The 20,146-nt window shown below is 39.1% G+C and overlaps 1 protein-coding gene across 1 annotated transcript in view; it reads right to left on the bottom strand.

Annotated features, from left to right (window-relative positions):
* LOC150109672 (neurobeachin-like protein 1) overlaps window positions 1-20,146 on the bottom strand; it is a 1,254,229-nt gene that overhangs the window by 213,759 nt on the left and 1,020,324 nt on the right. Inside the window, exon 46 of the mRNA XM_090413954.1 lies at window positions 19,737-19,877. Within this exon, the coding sequence (XP_090270080.1) occupies window positions 19,737-19,877 (141 nt within the window). The remainder of the gene's footprint in view (window positions 1-19,736; window positions 19,878-20,146) is intronic.

The raw sequence follows: 20,146 nt of genomic DNA, 5'->3' as shown, positions 1-20,146 counted from the left end.
AGATTTCGCAAAGGCTTTTGATAGAGTACCTCATGATAAATTGATAGTCAAACTAGAGCAGATGGGGTGGATATTAGATTAGTGCATTGGATTGGGGACTGGCTATCTGATAGGTATCAACAAATTGTGTACGGGGGAGCAATATCCAGGAAAAGGAAAGTCACTAATACAGTGCCTCAGGGGTCTATTTTGGGGCCATTGCTGTTTAACTTGTATATTAACAATATAGGTGAAGATTTGGGTGGAGATATTCAGTTGTTTGCAGATGATGCAAAGTTGGGATGAACCATGAAGAGTAATGAAGATGTTGTGGCCTTACAAGAAGACTTGAATAAATTAAGTGATTGGGCACGGAAATAGGGATGCGAGTTCAATGTTGCAAAATGTAATGTTTTAAAATTTGGAAAACAAAGATGGGATGCAGAATTTATGCTTGGTGAGGATATATTGTTGTAGGTGGAAGAAATAAGAGATCTGTTGGTGATCGTGGATAAGGATCTGAAATTTAGAGGACACATAGCCAAAATTGTGAAGATAACACAAAGGCTTCTCTGAATGATGCAGAGGACACTGACGCGTAGAAGTGGAGAGATTCTTGTTCCATTGTATAAGGCTCTGATTAGGCCACACATGGACTATTGTGCCCAGATTTGGTCAGCTGGTTTTCAGAAGGATGAAGAGATGTTGGAAAGGGTCCAAAGGCGATTGACTAAGGTAGTTTCTAGTTTCTGACCTCTGGAATGTTGAGTATGAGGAAAGATTGAGATGAGTCTGGTGGACAGGAGGAAGAGGGGGAGATATGAAAGAGACCTACAAGTTAGTAAGGGGTTGTTATAGGATCAATGCTGGAGAAGTTCTACAGAAAATAGTGGGAGATTGCGAGAGAACCAGAGGTCATCCCTAGAAACTGTATAAAGAGGGTGTGAGTAGGGGAGTGAGGGGCAGGTTTTTTTGTGCAGAGTTGTAAATGATTGGAATGCCTTGCCTGAGAGTGTGGTGTCTGCAAAGAGTTTGAATGTGTTCAAGGCACAGTACAATAAGCTGTGTGTGTGATAAAAGGACCTCCCAGATGAGTTTTTGACTCCATGAGGTCTTTGGGTAGTAATAATAATAATAATATATCTTCACCTGGATGATATATCTTGCAAAATGGTTATTAAGTAACCATCAATTTTGACAGCCTCTGTTACCTCTTTACCATCTGCACTGATTAAAGTTATCTTTTCATAGTCATTCTTCGTCCTACTTTGACATTGGGATTTCCTTTCACATGCTCAGCTAACTTCTTCTTATAATCTGATTTTGTCTTTCTTACCATGCTGATCACCTCTCTCAATATATATCCCCCACATTATCTTTTTTTTGCAACTCTTGCTAAATGATATTACTCAGCCATTCAAGTCCTGCCTCATTTACCCTTGATACCTTGGGAAACACAATGTGATATTGTTTCTTCCAGATACCCCTTGACTAGCCACCATGCACTGTAAATATCTTTCCCTTGCAGGTCTTTATGCCATGGTACTGCTTCAAGCTGTCTCCTAAGTGTATCATAATAACCTGCTTTGTAGTTCCACATATGCCTCTTCTTAACTGGAATTTCCATGTTTGCCATCTCCTAATAAAGACTACATGATCACTTCCCCAATTGCGGACAATATAGTCACCTTAGTTATGGACAGATTTTCCGGTCCTGTAACAAGATCCAACACTCTTGTACCCAAAATCCCCTCTGTCACATTCTGCTTTAATTAATTATCTCTCAGCAAGTGTATAAATTCCATTTTGTTCATACCATGTGATCTTTTCTCTTTCCAATCTCTCTCCGAAGTTGAAGTCTTCTATAACCACTTGGCCTAGTTGGCCGAGTGGTTAGCATATCCGCTCTCCAACCAAAAGGGCTGAGGGATCAAATCCTGCTGTGGGCATGGATGTTTACGATTGTCTGTGAAAATAATAGTGGTGATGGTGGACAGTAGATGGCATTGGTGTAGATAAGGTGGTTTGTGGATGAGGTTGAGTGGTGGAGACGGAGAGTTGTAGAGTAGGTGCCCTCTCTCGATGAGTCTTATGATTCCCTGGAGGTGTCAAATAATAATAATTAATTTACTTGCAATCACTGCACTAATCTACTGATGCATGTATTCCACATCATCCCTGGCACCCAGTGCACTACACAGCAACCAATTTTATATTTTGTCCTATTGACTTCAATCTCACACCAGACTGACTCAAAAGAAGAGCCATCTGCTTGATCTACTCCTACTCTTGTGGACTGCAATTTTTCTGCTGTCATTAGCAGTACCCCACTCCCTGTCCTGTTTATTCCATCCTCTCTAAAAATATTAAATCCATCACATTCTATCTCTGTGACCACATCATCTGCTATTAGCGAAGTCTCACTAATGCCTATAACTTTTGGTGAGGTTACGCTAACCATTGCCCAAAACTCCTCCCTCTTATTCCTGATGCTTCTAGCATTAGTGTACAGAAATTGTAGCATCCCCTTAGAGCCCCTCCCCCAACCAACTTTATATCCTGAAATGACTACCCTATTCGATTATTGTTGCCTGAGAGACTAGATTCTGTATTTTTTGTTCATTCACACTTTCTTTCACTTAATGGATATCTTCACACACACTCTTATGCATCCATCCTAATTTCTTAAGTGCAGACCTTCGGCATTGTACCAATTTTTCTGTTCATCAAACTCAGGCCATAGGTTCAGAAACTCACATCGTTCCTTCTGTACAACCTGCATATTGATTCATTAGCTATCATCCTCATATGCCCTCCTCCTCAGTTTTCCCCTATCATAGTATGGCAGCAGACTTACAAGCTTTGTCCTCTCACTCATCTTTTTCACTTCTTCCAATATCTCTTTCACATCCTCCCTCATACAATACTTCTTACATCTCAGGTAATTGGCTCTTCCAGCCAAAACAATCAAGTCTTTTACCTTCCCTTTCTGCATTTCAACAGCATTACTAATATTATTAATTTTTTCACCAAGGAAAAAAAGATTCTGTAGTGTTTTCATGAAGTACTCTCCATATCATAGAATCAACATAAAAAATTATCTGCTTATGCTCTTTCTCTTGTTTATTCATACAATTTTCTTTTTGGTTTCAGACCTCTTGCTTTTATCTGTTCTCAGTTTGACTGACCTCTTGCTGTTTCTGCAGCTTTTCAATCTTGCACAGTCGCTACTTGTTGTTGTTGTTGTTGGGATTTTCTCACATCTGCATTGCCAAATCACCTTAATCACCACTTACCCTATATATCTCCTTGGATTCAACTATACTCCCCCCCCCCATACATTCATTGATGACCATCTTGCACACATATTCACTACTGCTTCCAACATCCATTCTTCTTACATAGTGTCTCCCTGTCCACCCCTCCCCCCATCTTGTATTCGTGCATCATCACTCACTACTATTACTACTATTTCCACTTATGATAACTTCAGTCTCTAGTTCTTTCCTGATTTTTAAGTTCACCTCTAACTCCATCTGATCACTAGCTCACGTCAATGATTACATTTCTTTCTAGCAAGTCAAACCAGTTGATGCACCAAATCCATTTAAATAAAACCTGTCACTTTAACAAATCCATCGTTCCCTTGAATGCAGAGCACACACATTTACAAATGCCACTCTTTCCTCCTTATACAGCTGTACCAAACATACTATTATGATTATTGCTCTCCATCTCAACTCATCACTATTATACCTTAAACAAGTGGAAAGGTTTATGTGTTGGCCATACATGTCAGTTTATTTTAAATGTATTGATTACAACACAGAATGATAAGAAAATAATTAATATTTATTAACTTATTAGCTGACATTTCGATGGTATTATATCCAGATTCTTCAGAGCATAAGAACAGCTTGTCACAGTATGCAAAACAACAATAATTTGGTATAACAGCCTGGTTGGCCGAGTGGTTAACGTATCCGCTCTCCAGCCAAAAGGCTGTGGGTTCAAATCTTGCCGTGGGCATGGATGTTTGTGATTGTCTGTGAAAATACAAGTGGTGGTTGGCAGTAGACGGTGTTGGTGTAGATGATGAATGTAGTTGTAGTTTGTGAATTGAGGTGGAGACGGAGAGTTGTGAGTAGGTGCCCTCCCTCAATGAGTCTTTGCTCCCTGGAGGTGCTATGTAATAATAATAATAACAATAACAGTGAGACTAGTTTAAAAAAAAAATTGTAACAGACAACACAAGGAACTAATGTCCTAATTGGCACCATCTGGATTGGAAAAAGAAAGAAAACAAGTCATAATTAGATCGTAAATGACTGTCTCCCAGATTTTTGGTAAATTTATACAGCTATACTTGTTGAGGTTTGGAGTGTATTTTAAAGCTCCTACCGATTGCAAAAACAATCTCTCTGACTTATAATGACTTCTGTGTAACACTTTTGTTTTCTTCCATTTGATCCTGTGTGAAGAGGCATTCAAGGCATTGTCTGCTAGACCCCACTTGCCATAATGCTAGCGCGAATGTATTTTTTATGTTCACCAAGGCAGATGTCAACTGTTCTTCCTATTTGTCCATAGTAAGCCAGGACACAAGTAGAGGGCACTTCATAAACTCCTGGAAGTAATAAAGAAGGGAGTTTGTCCTTAGGTAAAAAATGAGAATTGCCAATTTGACCTATGATTTAAATATGGTGTGTAGCCGATGTTCAAGGTACATCTGAAAAGATATTTAGAGTGCTTAATAAATATCAGCTACACATCATATTTAAACCATATGTCAAATTGACAACTCCCATCTGGAATTAGAGATGATAAAGGGGACATGAAAACTGAGGATAAAGATATTCTTGATGTATGGAGTAATTACTTTGAAAGACTGCTAAATGAAATAAGCAGTGACAGCAAGATGGTAGAAAATGCTCAACATGAATATCATCTGGAATAATACTTGAAGTAGAAAAAGTAATCACAAACCTGAAATGTGGAAAATCAAAAGGAGTTGATGATATTCAACCAGAAATGCAAAAATATGGAGGTATGTTAAAGCTTTACAGTGGCTACACTGCATAATTCAAAAGGCTTAGACAAAAGATTGAATTCAAGATGATTGGAGTAGAACACTCATAGTACTCATCTATAAAAAAAAGGGAATAAAACTGAATGTGAGAATTACAGAGGAATTTCTCTACTAAGTGCTTGTGGTAAGATTTATGCAAGTATTCTTGAGAAACAGCTAAGAAGCATTGTGGAAGGAAAGCTTGGAGAAGAACAAGCTGGATTCAGGCCAAACAGAGGTTGTCAGGTTTTCACTTAAACAATCAGATTTTCACTTAAAATCAAATAGTTGAGAAATCATGGGAATATAACAAGGAACTGTATTTATGTTTTGTAGATCTAGAAAAGGCATATGACAAGGTGCCAAGAGGAAAGATGTTCAAAATGCTCCAGTTATAGGGAGTGAATGGGACATTATATCAAGCAATACATTGTCTCTATTTGATTTGTAAATCAGCAGTTAGAATTGAAGGAGGTAGAGGAAGATGGTCTGATGTTAAGTCAGTTGTGCAACAAAGGTGTACATTATCTCTACTACTATTCATTTATATGGATCACATTATGAAAGAAAGCAGTATTAAATCTGATGTCAAAATTGGAGATGTTAAGCTCATTATTTTATACACTTTTTACAAATAAAACATTTCAACTATTTAGGCACAATTTTTTGTGAAGATGGCAAAGTAAATATTGAAATTGACAACAGAATTAGCAAAGCTGGTATGATAGGAAGTCAACCAAATAAATAGAGAAATGATTCAAAACACTAAAACTAGCCGTATACAAGACAGTGTTCAAATCAGTTTTAATTTATGGAACTGAGAGATGGGTTAGAAATAAAACTCTTGATCAAAGACTGGAGACCACACATATTAGAGTCTTGAGAAGGATTAGGGGACTGAACAGATGACATCAATGGCAGTATAATATTAAAAATGAGGATATTAGGAAAGAACTTGACATTGTTAGCATTCAGTAATGTGTTAGAAGAGCTAATGCATTCCTGAATGCCTGAGCAGAACTAATCTCAGGTGGTATGTACGGCCACTTAACGGAATGAGAAAGGAAAGATTAACTAAACAAGTGTTCTTTGTCAGGATGGCAGCAAAAAGAACCAGTGGAAGATCAAGATGTAGGTGGATTGATACAGTACAAAGTGCCTTCGAAGACAGAAATATAAGATCCGATAATATTGACAAATAACAGGCAAATCTGGAGAAAAAATGTTGAGAGAAGTTAGTAATGATGTAACTTTTCATGTAGTACTATCATAAGATCTTGTACACCCTCTGAGGGTATATATCAGGAATTAGATGATGATGATGGTTTTACTTTTATACCCTACACTTTTACATCTTGAAATGACCTTTGCACTTCTCTGTCCTTTGACTATTTTTGTTTTTCCTGTGCTAATCACTATGTTCTTGGTTCCCATAGGTTCCTAATAGTATCACATGACTGACCTGAGAACATATCAGAAGCATTCGATAACCTCCGTTCATTTCTCTCCTGCTTCATGTAGCAATGTGTTCTTTTTGTGTATTCATTCTGATAATATGGTGAGATTCTTGTCACGAATTACATTTCTTATTTCCCTTATGTAACTCACATGTATAATCATTTAATTGTGTCTAAGATCTGTGTTAATATTAACCATCAGGATGATAACTGGACTATGAAATTGTGCATATGAGGATAGACCGAGGTAATGTGGTATAAAAAGTATGAGGAAAAGATGGAAGGAAAGAGATTGGACTGAAACATGCACATTAGCATGGAGATCTTACATTATTACTTACATTAGAAGCCAGCTAAGGACTTAGAAAGAATGTGAGGTCCAGGTTTTTCTCATGGCATATAGAATATATTAAAATTGGGATTACCATTGTTCTGAGTGCATCTTCAGTGAACATGTTCACAGACAGATACGAGAGGTATTTATGCATTAATAACTAAAAGGGTCTTCTCCCTCAAAGAATCCTTGAACTCACTGGAGGAATCCCCTTTATTATTATTATTATTATTATTATTATTATTCAGGCCTCCAAGGAGTCAAAAGACTCATCGAGGGAGGTCCTCTCTAAGACATAAAGTCTGTCAAGACTCATCGAGGGGAAGTCCCCCCCTGAGAAACACAAAGTTTATCATACCACTCCTTAAACCCACTGACCGTTCTCGCTCCCACCACTCCATCAGGCAATGCATTCCACGGCTCAACCACCCTCCACACAAAGAAACCACTCCTTACCCTCTTGCTCACAGTTTCCTTTCGTAACTTCCAGGGATGGCCTCTTGTCATCACTCCTTCCCGCTGATCAACCAAGCGAAAGAACTCCCCAGTGTCAACCCTGTAACCACCTCTCAACAGTTTAAAAGTCTCAATCATATCACCTCTCCTTCTTCTATCCACCAAACTCTGCAGTCCACATTCTCTAAGCCGATCCTCATAACTATCCTTGTACAGCCCTGAAACCATCTTTGTCATCCGTCTTTGTATCCTTTCCACGGTTAATTTATCCCCTTCAAATCCTGGGGACCAAATCTGAGAACAATAGTCCAAGTGTGGTCTGATCAGAGACTTATACAACGGAATGATAACCCTCTTATCTCTGCAGGTCAGTGTCCTTCTCATAATAGCAGCAATCCTCTGTGTTACCTTCACCACCTTTGCAATATGTCCCCTAAACTTCAGGTTTCTATCAATCATCAACCCCAGATCTCTTGTCTCCCCTACTTCCTCCAGTATAACTCCTCCCATAGAGTATGCAGCATCCCATCGATGTTTCCCAAACCTCAAGACCTTACATTTTGCTGCATTAAACTGACACCCCCATTCATTTGCCCATCTATCTAGCTTATTTAAATCCTCTTGCAGGGCTACCACATCTGCACTATTACTAATAATCCTTCCAAGCTTCGCATCATCCGCAAACAACTGAATATCCCCCTGCAATCCAATGGCTATGTCATTGATATAAAGGTTAAACAATATAGGTCCTAGTACTGAGCCCTGTGGGACCCCACTTGTAACCCTCTGCCTCCTGGAAACTGCTCCACCATACACAACTCTCTGATACCTATCAGACAGCCAATCCTGAATCCAGTTGACCAATCTGACATCCAGACCCATGTGCTGCAACTTAAATATCAGCTTATCATGTGGCACCCTGTCAAATGCCTTCGCCAAGTCTAAGAAAATTGCAGTATATGCCTTTCCCTCATCTAATGCTCTTGTAACTTTATTATAAAAGGCTAGCATATTGCTAAAACAAGAGCGTCCTTTCACAAATCCATGTTGATTCTCACAGATAACATTACCCTCATCTGCCCAATGCTGTACACGGTCCCTCACTACTTTCTCCAAGATCTTAACAACTACTGATGACACACAGACTGGCCTATAATTAGACACTTCCAGTCTGTTACCACCCTTATGCAATGGCACTATCTTACCTTCCTTCCATTCCCTGGGCACCTTTGCCAAAGCCAGACTTTCATTGAAAAGCCACGTTAAAGGTATTGTCAATTCCCTAGCACATTCTCTCAAAACTCGTGGCGAAATACCATCCAGTCCCACAGCTTTACTGACATCCAGAGTACTCAGTATCTGAAACACACTCTCCTCCTGTACCTCCAGACCTCGTACCAGTCCTATCCCTCTAGCATTAAAACTGACTCCTCTAGGATGAAATACTCCAATAAAGTGTTCATTGAACAATTCCACTATGTCCTCTGCATCAGTCACTCTATTCCCATTTTTATCCCACAATATCATTCTTCCACAGTCATTTCTCCTCCTACTGGCCACATAGCTAAAAAATTCCCTAGGATTTTCTTTGGATCTTAGGGCCAATCTCCTCTCATATTCCAGTTTCGCTTTCCTTACCACACGAGTCACTCTTCTGGCCTGTGTCTTATATTCCTCATGCATCTCTTCACCTGTCTCCTTATATCTCTTCCATAGCCTCTTTTTCGCATGCAATTCCTGTTTAATATTGTTTGTCATCCACTTTACTCCAAATTGCGCCCTCTTCTTCACTCGTGGTATACAACTTACCATTGCTGATAACAAATATTCTTTCACAATTTCCCACGCACTGGTGATATCCCGGCCTTCCAATTCCTCCCTCCATGAAACTTCCCGAAGTTGACGTCTAAGACTATTATAATCACCTGCCTTATAATTCCACATAAGTTCCCGTCTCTTTGATACTCCTGCATGTCTATTCATTTTCCAAGTCAAAACCATATGGTCACTCTCTCCAACTGGTGGGAGAGACGTCAACTCAGTTATTATCAACTCTTCTGATGCTATAACCAAATCCAAAATTTTTGAACCTCTTGTTCCCTCTGTTACATGTTGCCTAAGACATTTGTCCCTCAAGAATTCTAGAAATTCCATTCCCCTATTGTTACATGCATCTTCCTCTCTCCAATTTATACTACTGAAGTTAAAATCTCCCATAACAATCATTCTTCTTGCACTTGCCAAACTTAGCTGTCTAAACATCTCCTGGTCCCCATCCTCTGTGCTCCTGGGTCTGTAGCAACACCCCACTAAATATCCTGTCTTGCCTACCTCTACCTCACACCATACGCTCTCAAAATCATTTGTCTCACTACCTTCCAAATTTTCCACTCTTAGAGGACATAGGTCATCACTTATCATAAGCAGCACCCCACCACCACGCTTTCCCCTCCTATCCTGGCGAAAAATGCTATACCCAGTGACTTCTATTCCTGTTTTTATATCCAATTCTGTCAACCACGTCTCAGTGATCGCAATAATTTTTGGCCAGGCTGATGCTATCTGCGCCACCAATTCCTCTCCCTTATTCCGGATACTCCTGGCATTAGTATACAGCATATAAATGCCATTGTTTCTATACCCAGCATTATCCCTTCTAGACTCCACTGGGCTCAGTCTTACCTGACATTGTCTCCCTTCTCCCAAGTATCCATTCCCACAAGAGGCCACCCCTGCTATCATCCTCCCTGGGACACACTGACTCGTTCAGAACAGCAATCTCTCCAGATGCCTACGTCCTTCCTCATTCAAATGCAAACGGTCTCTCGCAAACAACTCCTCTCTTTCCTCAAACGCACTCCAAGCATCCACATATACCAGTCCTCTCTTGTCACACATTCTCGCTATTATGCCATTCAATATCACCGCTCTTCTGCTCAGCTCATCATTATCATACCTAGGCAACACGCACACTATTTTTCCTCTCTCTGTCTTCTTCCGTACAGTCTCAAGCAAAAATCTCATATCTCTCGCTGCCCGACTTACATTACCACTCAAGTCATTCGTTCCTACCATCACAATCATCTCATCCACCCTTTCACTTCTCTTAATTGCCATAGCCACCCTTTCTATTGTTCCTCCTGGCAAACACTCCTCACGCATCCTATCCTGAACACCACGGATCATTGAGTCACCATACATTATATTAATTTTATTATGTGACTTTTATTATGTGACCCCTTTATTATGTGACTTCCAACCTGCAAAAGGCTGTAAACCTATAGTACATTAGTAAATGTGGGTAGTCAAAGGTATTTTTTTCCATTTTTTATTAATTTTATATATTTTTTATAATTTTATTTTTTATATAACCCAGAAACCCTGCTCTAAAGTCCAATCCTGGAATATTTCCAAGCATCTTCCAGCATCCAATAAGTGGTACAGTGGGTGATGAAATTCATCTTCCACCTGAAGGCAATCATACAATCCATGACTACAGCCTGTTGGTTTGAGAACAGATATACTAATCATTCATCCAATAAGGCTTGCATAACAATAACTGTCCTGGTTTACAACAATGTAGGCTTGGCCAAAAAGGTAGAGTCTAATAAGTGAATCCAAGTTCACACTGTATCAATTTATACAAAAGGAAACAATGAACACCGAAAATAACTTATTTCTAACTGCCAATTTGAAACTTATTTCCCTCTAAAATAAATAAAGATAACTTGATGTTAAAGTAGGTGCAATGCTCTCTCTCTCTCTCTCTCTCTCTACTGTGATTTATAATTTATTGGGATAGCATTATTAAGGAAAGTGATATTAAATCTAATACTGAAATAGAGGAGATGTCATGCTTAATTCTTTACTCAGCACAGATAACATATTATTTTCTTAAATAAATTTCCCACATTTCAAGCACCTGCGTTAATTAAATAACTACTGTGACAATTCAAATTTTTGAAATCATACTGAAAATGCACTTAACATTCAAGCAAAAATTCTGCACAAATGAAACTTCTAATGGGATTTTTTAAGATGAAGCTAGGAATACTGTACATAGTCTTTAAGTAATGTGGAGAAATGACTGGGGTTTCTGATCCAATGTCCAATCATAACCTTCACATGTTGTGTTTCATTAGTAGGTATCTACTGGATATCTATAAATTAACGATTCCAAAAAATTATTTATTTTGTTTAATCCTTTATCCAAGTGTGAGCAAACAAAGTTTGTGTGTGAAGTAAGTTCACAACTGGGACAACTTGTATATAGATGCTAATGACTTCACATCACTTGCCATAGTATCCCATAATGCAAAGCACATATCCTTACAGAAATGTATAATGCTATACATTATGGAAAGGGCCACTATCCAGAACGGTTTTAATCTTTATTGGGGTCTCATCAGTGGGAGCCAGACCAAGAAGTGATACCAAGGTTGAAGTAATGCAAAAGTCATATTTTCGTATACAAGTAGCCAAAGGTGTGTCACACCTTATTTCTAAAATACTCTGGATTACAGATAGATGTTGAAAGTTTTTCCACTTTGTTACTTCAGTTGCAAATTTCGTTTGCTTACATTTCGATAAAGGATTAAACCAAGAATATAATTTCTTGGCATCTTTAATTTATAGCATAACCAAGTGGAAAAACTTTTATTGGATACCTAATAATAATAATTATAATGATAATAATAATGATTATTATAGTAGCATCAGCAGTGCTACTTATAATTCCCCCTAACTTTGCATTATCAGCAAACAACTGAAGATCCTCAATCAGTCCACATGATATATCATTTACAAACAAGTTAAACAGCAGGAACCCAAGAACAAAACCCCAGGGCATGCTACTGGTGACCCTCCGTTTTTGAGATATTACTCCATCATACACAACTTACTAATATCATTCAGAGAGCCAATCTATGTAACCAATTACCTATTCCCATCCTTTGCAGCTTGTATGCCAACTTATCATGTGGTAATCTATCAAACACTTGCAAAGTCCATGAATATCACTGTATATGATTCTTCCTTATCTAACACATTAGTTACACTATTATACAATGCAAGCAAATTGTTAAAACAATTTGCTTGCAAAAGGATCTATCCTTTACAAATCCATGCTGACTATTGAAAATTTATTTATCACTAGGTTAGACTATAATAGATTTAGTTTAATCCTTTATCCCAGTGAGAGCAAACAAAGTTTGCGCCTGAAAATATCTTCAGGACTAAATATAGTGTTGTACTATCTTATCCAGTAAGTAGTGCAACACCAAGGCAACTCGTGGCAAAGGTGGAGCAAGCAAAGGTGTTCCACCTTTGCCACGAGTTGCCTTGGTGTTGCACTACTTACTGGATAAGATAGTACAACACTATATTTAGTCCTGAAGATATTTTCAGGCGCAAACTTTGTTTGCTCTCACTGGGATAAAGGATTAAACTAAATCTACCATGCTGACTATAATAAAGAATGTTATGTCCATCAACACAATTCCATATTCTATTCCTAACTAATCTCTCAAACACTTGGACCACAACTTCAGTTATACAGACTGGTATATAATTGGAAATTTCTGTCCTAGAACCATGCTTGTGGAATGGTACTATTTTGCCTTTTTTCTCCTCCTTAGGAAACTTACTCACTGCAAGACTTTCATTAAATAACTAGGTCAAGGGCATAGTCAACTGTTGTACACATTCCTTAAAACATGGTGATATATCATCCATTCCCACAATCCACATCTGATACACCTCTGATTCTTTCACTTTCAATTCTCCTAATACCCACATCCCTTCTATATATTGCACTGCATCATTTACAACAGTATGATATACATTGGTAAAGTGTTCATTCAGTAATTCCACTATATCCTTTGGAACTGTTATTCTGCTGCCATGACTATCCATCAGTGTCAACCTGCCATAATTATTCTTTCTCTTGCTTGCCACATGGAGAAAAAATTTCCTTAACTCAACCTTGGCCTGACCAGCAAATCTCCTCTCATACTGTACCTTTTCTTTCTTTACCATGCTTGTCACCTTCCTAGGTTGGACTTTACACTCCTGATGGTGACACACCTTGCTTGATTTCATTGTTCATCCATTTCACTCCTACTCTATTTACTTGCTTAATCCTTGGTATGCAGTGATACATTGCTTGTGTCAGATACTGGCATCTGAATTTTCAATGCCTCTCATCATCTTTTCTGCTCAGGTCATCCACACAACATGCTGATGCTAACCAACTACAGAGGTTCCTATAATCACCCACTTTATACTTTCACATATATCCATTTTTGGCAGTAACTTTTTCTTGTTTCACCACTTCCCAAACAAGTACCTTATGATCACTCTCACCAACCGGGAGCAGCGTCAACACCTCATTAATAACACTTTGTTATGACCAAATCCAAAATATTAAAGCCTCTAATTGCTTCAATCACATGCTGATTAAGATATTTATCTCTCAGAAATTCAACAAACTTACTCTCCTTGTTCCCACACTATCTCCTCTATAATTCTGTAATTAAATCTCCCATCAGGATCACCTTCTTTTTTTATATGTCCAATCAATTTGCTTAAACATTTCACAATCAGTATTCTCTACATTACCTGGCCTATAACAGCATCCTATCCAATACACCAGCCTGTTAATTTGAACTTCACACTACACAGATTCAAAATCTGTGCATGCACTATCAACTTCCACATTTTACAGCCAAAATTCCTTTGCAATCATTAACAACAATCGCCCCCCTCCTCTTTTAACATTTCCATCCTTCCAGAAAATTGTATATCCTTCCATTTCAATTCCTGACATCACTTCCTCTGAAGACAACCAAGTTTCTCTTATTCCAATTATCTTTAGGCATTCATGACTTATTTTTCACGGTATGAACAACACCACAAACACTTTTATCAACAAAGATGTTTTATTAATGCTTATATTTCACTGATTTTCAACTCAGCATCATCAGAGCACAACACACTTGTAAACGCGACAGTGAGTGAGTGAAACAATATAATTGCAAAAGACAAAAGATCTAAAGTCCTATTTTTTGGTGCCCTCTAACGAAAAAAAAAAAAAAACCAGCAGCTATCCAGGAGTTTTTCTTAGGATAACCGTCTCCCAAATTTTTGGCAAATTAATGCAACCTTGTTAAGGTTGGGAGAATTCTTCAAAGCCATTGCTGAATCAAAAAATAATCTTTCAGATCTATAACGACTCCTAAATAGCACATTCGTTTTCCTCCATCTAATCCTGTGTGAAGGAGTGTCCAAAGCGTGGTCTGCCAGTCAGACACTCCTTCACACAGGATTAGATGGAGGAAAACAAATGCGCTATTTAGGAGTCGTTATAGATCTGAAAGATTATTTTTTGATTCAGCAATGGCTTTGAAGAATTCTCCCAACCTTAACAAATATGGTTGCATTAATTTGCCAAAAATTTGGGAGACGGTTATCCTAAGAAAAACTCCTGGATAACTGCTGTTTTTTTTTTTTTTTCATTAGAGGGCGCTAAAAAATAGGACTTTAGATCTTTTGTCTTTTGCAATTATATTGTTTCACTCACTCACTGTCATGTTTACAAGTGTGTTGTGCTCTGATGATGCTGAGTTGAAAATCAGCGAAATATAAGCGTTAATAAAACATCTTTGTTGATAACAGTGTTTGTGGTGTTGTTAATACTGTGAAAAATAAGTCATGAATAACCATCAACACCTAAGCCTATCTGTTAGATTATCTTTGGGCATACTGATTTGATCAATGCAACAAACTCAGCTTTCTTGTTTCAAATACTTCCGGGACAGTACGGTGAATGCAGGGACATTGAATGCATTTAAGTTGAAGTATGATGAACTCTGCATATTAGAGTGGGACCTCCCACGATCGGTCTCTTGACTTCATTGAGGTCTGTTGATGATAATAATAATAATATTTTAGATGTTTGGAGTAACTGCTTTGAAAGACTAATAAACAAAGCAAGCAGTGGCAGAACTAGTAGAACATTTTCAAGAGGAATGCAAAGAGGAGTACATATCACTACTTGAGATAGTAAAGTCATCAAAAACTAACTTGAAATGCAGAAAGATCCTGTCCAGCTGGTGTAGATGATATCTGACCAGAAATGCTTAAGTATGGAGGTATAAAAGTTTTGCAGTGGATATGCTGCATAATTCAGAGGACCTGGTCAGAAGATTGAATTATCCTTACCTTCTTGCTCACAACTTCCAGGGATGTTCCCATCCCTGGAAGTTGTGAGCAAATTAACAATGGAAACAGTTGCAGAGGCAGATAACCAGGATGATATCAGAACTGTAGAATGTTAGTTATGTGGATAGCCTGAATGAATTTGGACTGCAAAGTTTGATAAGTAGAAGAAGGAGAGGTGATATGATTGAGACTTTTAAACCCTGTAACTACTGCTCAACAGTGTAAAAGTGTTTAAAAGTCTCAATCATATCACCTCTCCTTCTTATCAAACTCTGCAGTCCAAATTCATTCAGGCTATCCACATAACTAACATTGTTCAGTTCTGATATCATCTTGGTTATCTACCTCTGCAACTGTTTCCATTGTTAATTTATTCCCTTCAAATCTTGTGGACAAAATTTGAGAGCAACAGTATAGGTGTGGCCTGATCAAGGCTTTATACAATGGGATGATAATTCTTTTATCTCTGAAGGTCAGCTTTCTCCTCAGTACTGCAGCAATCCTCTGGGTTACCTTCACCCCTTTTGCAATGTGTTACCTGAATTTCAGTTTTCGATCAATTATCACCCTCCCCACAAGATCTCTTGCCTCCCCTACTTCCTCTAGTACAGTTCCTCCAACAGAGTATGCAGCCTCCCATCAATGCATCCCAAACTTCAAGAATTTACATTTAGCTACATTAAACTGATGCCCCATTTATTTCCCCATCTGTCCAGTTTATTCAAATTCTTTTGCAGGGCTATCATATCTGCACTATTATTAATAACCCTTCCCAGCTTCACATTATCTGCAAACAACTGAATATCCCCCTGCATGCCAAAACCCAGGATGAAATGTTAGATAACAGAGAAAGGATCACGGCTAGGGCGTCCCCCGTAAGCGACGCGCAGTTCTGTCGCCCGAGGACTGTGAGAAGTGGGCTAGGGCTACTGAACCAAGGACGGGTTCAGCTAAAGAAGCGAGTCCAACAGAAAGACAGTGTATGTAAAGTAAGAATCGGGTCGCTGAATGTGGGTACGATCAATGGGAAGAGTAGGGAGATAGTGGACATGATGAGAAGAAGGAAGCTGAAGATCTTGTGTGTGCAGGAGACAAGGTGGAAAGGCAATAAAGCAAAGGAGCTGGCGGAGGGATATAAACTGTTTTATAGCAGTGTGGATGAGAAGGGAAGAAACGGAGTTGGAATTATCATCGATAAGGAGCTAAAGAGTGGAGTCTATGAGGTGTGCTGGAAGAATGATCGGATTATGAGCGTTAAGCTTGAGATGGGAGGAAGTGTGGCTACTATAGCGTGTGGCTACACCCCGCAAGTAGGTTGTGATGATGAGGAGAAAGAGACATTCTGGAGAGAACTTGACCAAGTAGTAATGGGAATCCCTGATGGTGAGAGAGTGATCGTCGGAGCAGATCTGAACGGGCATGTAGGAAGGCGACGAAGTGGTGAAGAAAGGGTACATGGAGGTTGGAGTAGTGGTGAAAGAAATGAAGAAGGTAAAAAAATCATAGAATATGCTGTGGCCTTCGATCTGTCTATAGCTAACACATGGTTCAAGAAGAGAGTTGGGCATCTGATAACCTATAAGAATGGGGATAGAATGAGTCAGATTGACTATATTATGTGCCATAGGAACCACCTGAAGGAGGTGAAAAACTGTAAAGTGATTAATGGAGAAAGTGTAGCAGCACAGCACAGCGCAGGTTGGTTGTGGTAGACTGTGATATAAAAGGGGAAAAGAAGAATAGACGGAAGTGGTGGGTACAGAGGAGAATAAAGTGGTGGAAATTGGAAGAGGAAGGACCAAGGAATAAGTTTAAAGAAGAGGTATTGAAAGAAACGAAGTTACCAGAGGATGTGGAAGAATGGTGGGACGTTAATAGTCGGAATATTAGAAAAATTGGAGAAGAGGTGCTTGGTATAACATCAGGAAAGGGACCACCTGAGGATAAGGAGGCATGGTGGTGGAATGAAGAGGTGCAGTTGGAGATCAAGGAAAAGAAAGAGGCAAAGAAAAAATGGGACATGACTGGAACTAGAGCTGACAAGGAGGCATATAGATTAGCAAAGAAAAATGCAAAGAGAGCTGTGGCAAGGGCAAAAGTGAGGGCAGTTGATGAGGTTTATGAAGAACTGGAGAGAAACGGTGGCAAAGCTCAGTTGTTGAGAATAGCGAAAGCCAGAGATAAGGCCTCGAAAGACATAACATCAGTCAAGCAGATAAAGGATGCCTCAGGAGTAGTATTACAAGACGAGGACAAAATCAGAGGAAGAAGGAAAGAATATTTCCGAAAACTACTAAACGAGGAGAATCCAAGAGAGAGGTGCGAGGATGGAGAGGTAAATGAGAGACTGGTGCAAGACATAAGTAGAGAGGAAGTGGTTTGGGTACTGAGAAAAATGAAGAATGGAAAGGCTGTGGGAGCAGACCAGATACCTGGGGAAGTATGGAAAAGTTTGGGCAGTGAGGGTGTGGATATGTTATGGGATCTGATGTGTAAAATAGCCCAACAGGAAAAGATACCAGGGGAATGGAGGAAAAGTATTCTCGTCCCAATCTACAAAGGAAGAGGAGATGTTCAAGACTGTGGCAACTATAGAGGAATCAAGCTGATGTCACACACATTAAAAATATGGGAAAGAGTAATTGAAGCAAGGTTACGGCAGGAAACGAAAATTGGTGAGGAGCAGTTTGGATTTATGCCAGAAAGAGGGACAACGGATGCAATATTTGCGCTAAGGCGATTGATGGAGAAATATAGAGAGATGCAAGTGGATCTGCACATGGTGTTTATAGATCTGGAAAAGGCATACGACAGAGTGGCCAGGCAGGAGGTATGAAGGTGTATGAGGAAGAAGGGGGTGTCGGAGAAGTACGTGAGGTTGGTGAAGGAGATGTATGAGGGAACAGAAACTCAGGTCAGGTCTAGTGTCGGCATGACAGAAGGGTTCCCTATTGTCGTAGGGTCAGCTCTGAGCCTCTACCTCTTTGATCTGGTCATGGATGTACTAGTGGAGGATGTCAAGAAGGAGGCACCATGGAGCATGCTGTTTGCCGATGACATTGTTCTATGCGAATCATCCCGAGAGAAGCTTGAAAATACCCTGGAAGAGTGGAGAAAGGCATTGGAGGAGAGCGGCATGAGAATTAACTGAGTGAAGACTGAATATATGTCAACAGGGAGTGACGAGGATATCGTCATATGACTCCAGGGTGAAAGGCTAATTTCAGGGAAGAAATTCAAGTACCTTGGGTCGGTTGTCGAGAGGAATGGTGACCTGGATGAGGAAATACAGCACCGAATAACATGCGGTTGGATGAATTGGAGGAAGATGAGCGGGGTCCTGTGCGACAAGAGAGTGAGCTGTAAGAGGAAAGCTCTATAAGATGGTGGTGAGGCCAGCGATGCTCCATGGTGCGGAGACGTGGCCTATAACCAAGGCACAGGAGAGGAAGATGGAGGTAGCGGAGATGCGGATGTTGAGATGGAAAAGAGGAGGATATAGTAGAGATGTTAAATGAGCATCTCCCGAGCAAGAGTTCATTAAAGCATTCCATCCCTATGACTGTGACATAATGCAGAACTTGAGAGCAGTGGGAATTATCTGGCAGAGGCAATGACTGGGTGTATTCCAAACATCAGGAGATTAAAGAAGGTAGGTGTAAAATAAATAATGGCAAACTCAGGAGGTAGTTTGCAGCAGTATCATGGAATGAGGAATTGCATGGGAAGGAAATCAATGCTGGTTGATATTTACTCAGGAATGATCAAGCAAGGAAGGTGACTCACTTAGTAAGGGTAGCAAAAGTGTGGTATAAGCGGCAGTTAGCAAATGATGCTAAAAGAAATCTTAGGGAGTTTTTTTGATATGTGGCCAGTAATCAATATCAGAACCCCCCCCCCCCATGTGACCAATGGCTGAGAGTGTGATGAGTGCAGGGACAATGAATGTATTTAATTCAAGGTAAGATGAGCCGTGCATGTGTGAGTGGGACCTCCCCATGATGAGTCTCTTGACTCCATGGAGGTCTGTTAATGATAATAATGATGTTGTAAAATAACTGTACAAAATAGCATACTAAACTTCATAGGAGAAATGCATATCTGGATTCGTTTAAATGAAACATTACTCATGTTCAAAAAATACTACTTCCATTGTTTTTTTTTGTGGGGGTAAAAATTACTTTTCAATACATTTTTATAATTATTAACATGCATATCCTACCTTCCACTCTGTAGTTCAATGTGTAAAGAAGTAAATGGTTCCATTCTAACTAAATAGTGAACTACTCCAGCAGAATTAGAGTAATGGGTTCCATAGTGAAATTTTTCAACAGTTCCTGTAATATCCACAAATTGATCATATCTAAAAATGAATAAGAGAAGGTATATGTTACGGCGTACAGAGAAACTGCATTATAATAACTCTTATACAGTAAAGCTGACTCTGGCTATAACAAACTCATAGGGACCACAGTAATAGATTGGTAGAATAAATTCCTTTGAACATTGCATTGACCTATGGGACTTTTCAGCAGTTTGTTATAGTGTGAGTCAACTGTTTAACAAATGAGCAATTCTCAACTTGACATATTTTTATTTAATTTGTGTATTAAATACATAAACTGTTTTAAA

Source organism: Typopeltis vanoorti, chromosome 2, assembly GCF_054136105.1.
Source record: "Typopeltis vanoorti isolate ZY-2024b chromosome 2, IOZ_Tvanoo_1.0, whole genome shotgun sequence".
In the NCBI taxonomy this organism is placed as follows: domain Eukaryota; kingdom Metazoa; phylum Arthropoda; class Arachnida; order Uropygi; family Thelyphonidae; genus Typopeltis; species Typopeltis vanoorti.
This window is presented reverse-complemented; position numbering and strand designations above follow the sequence as displayed.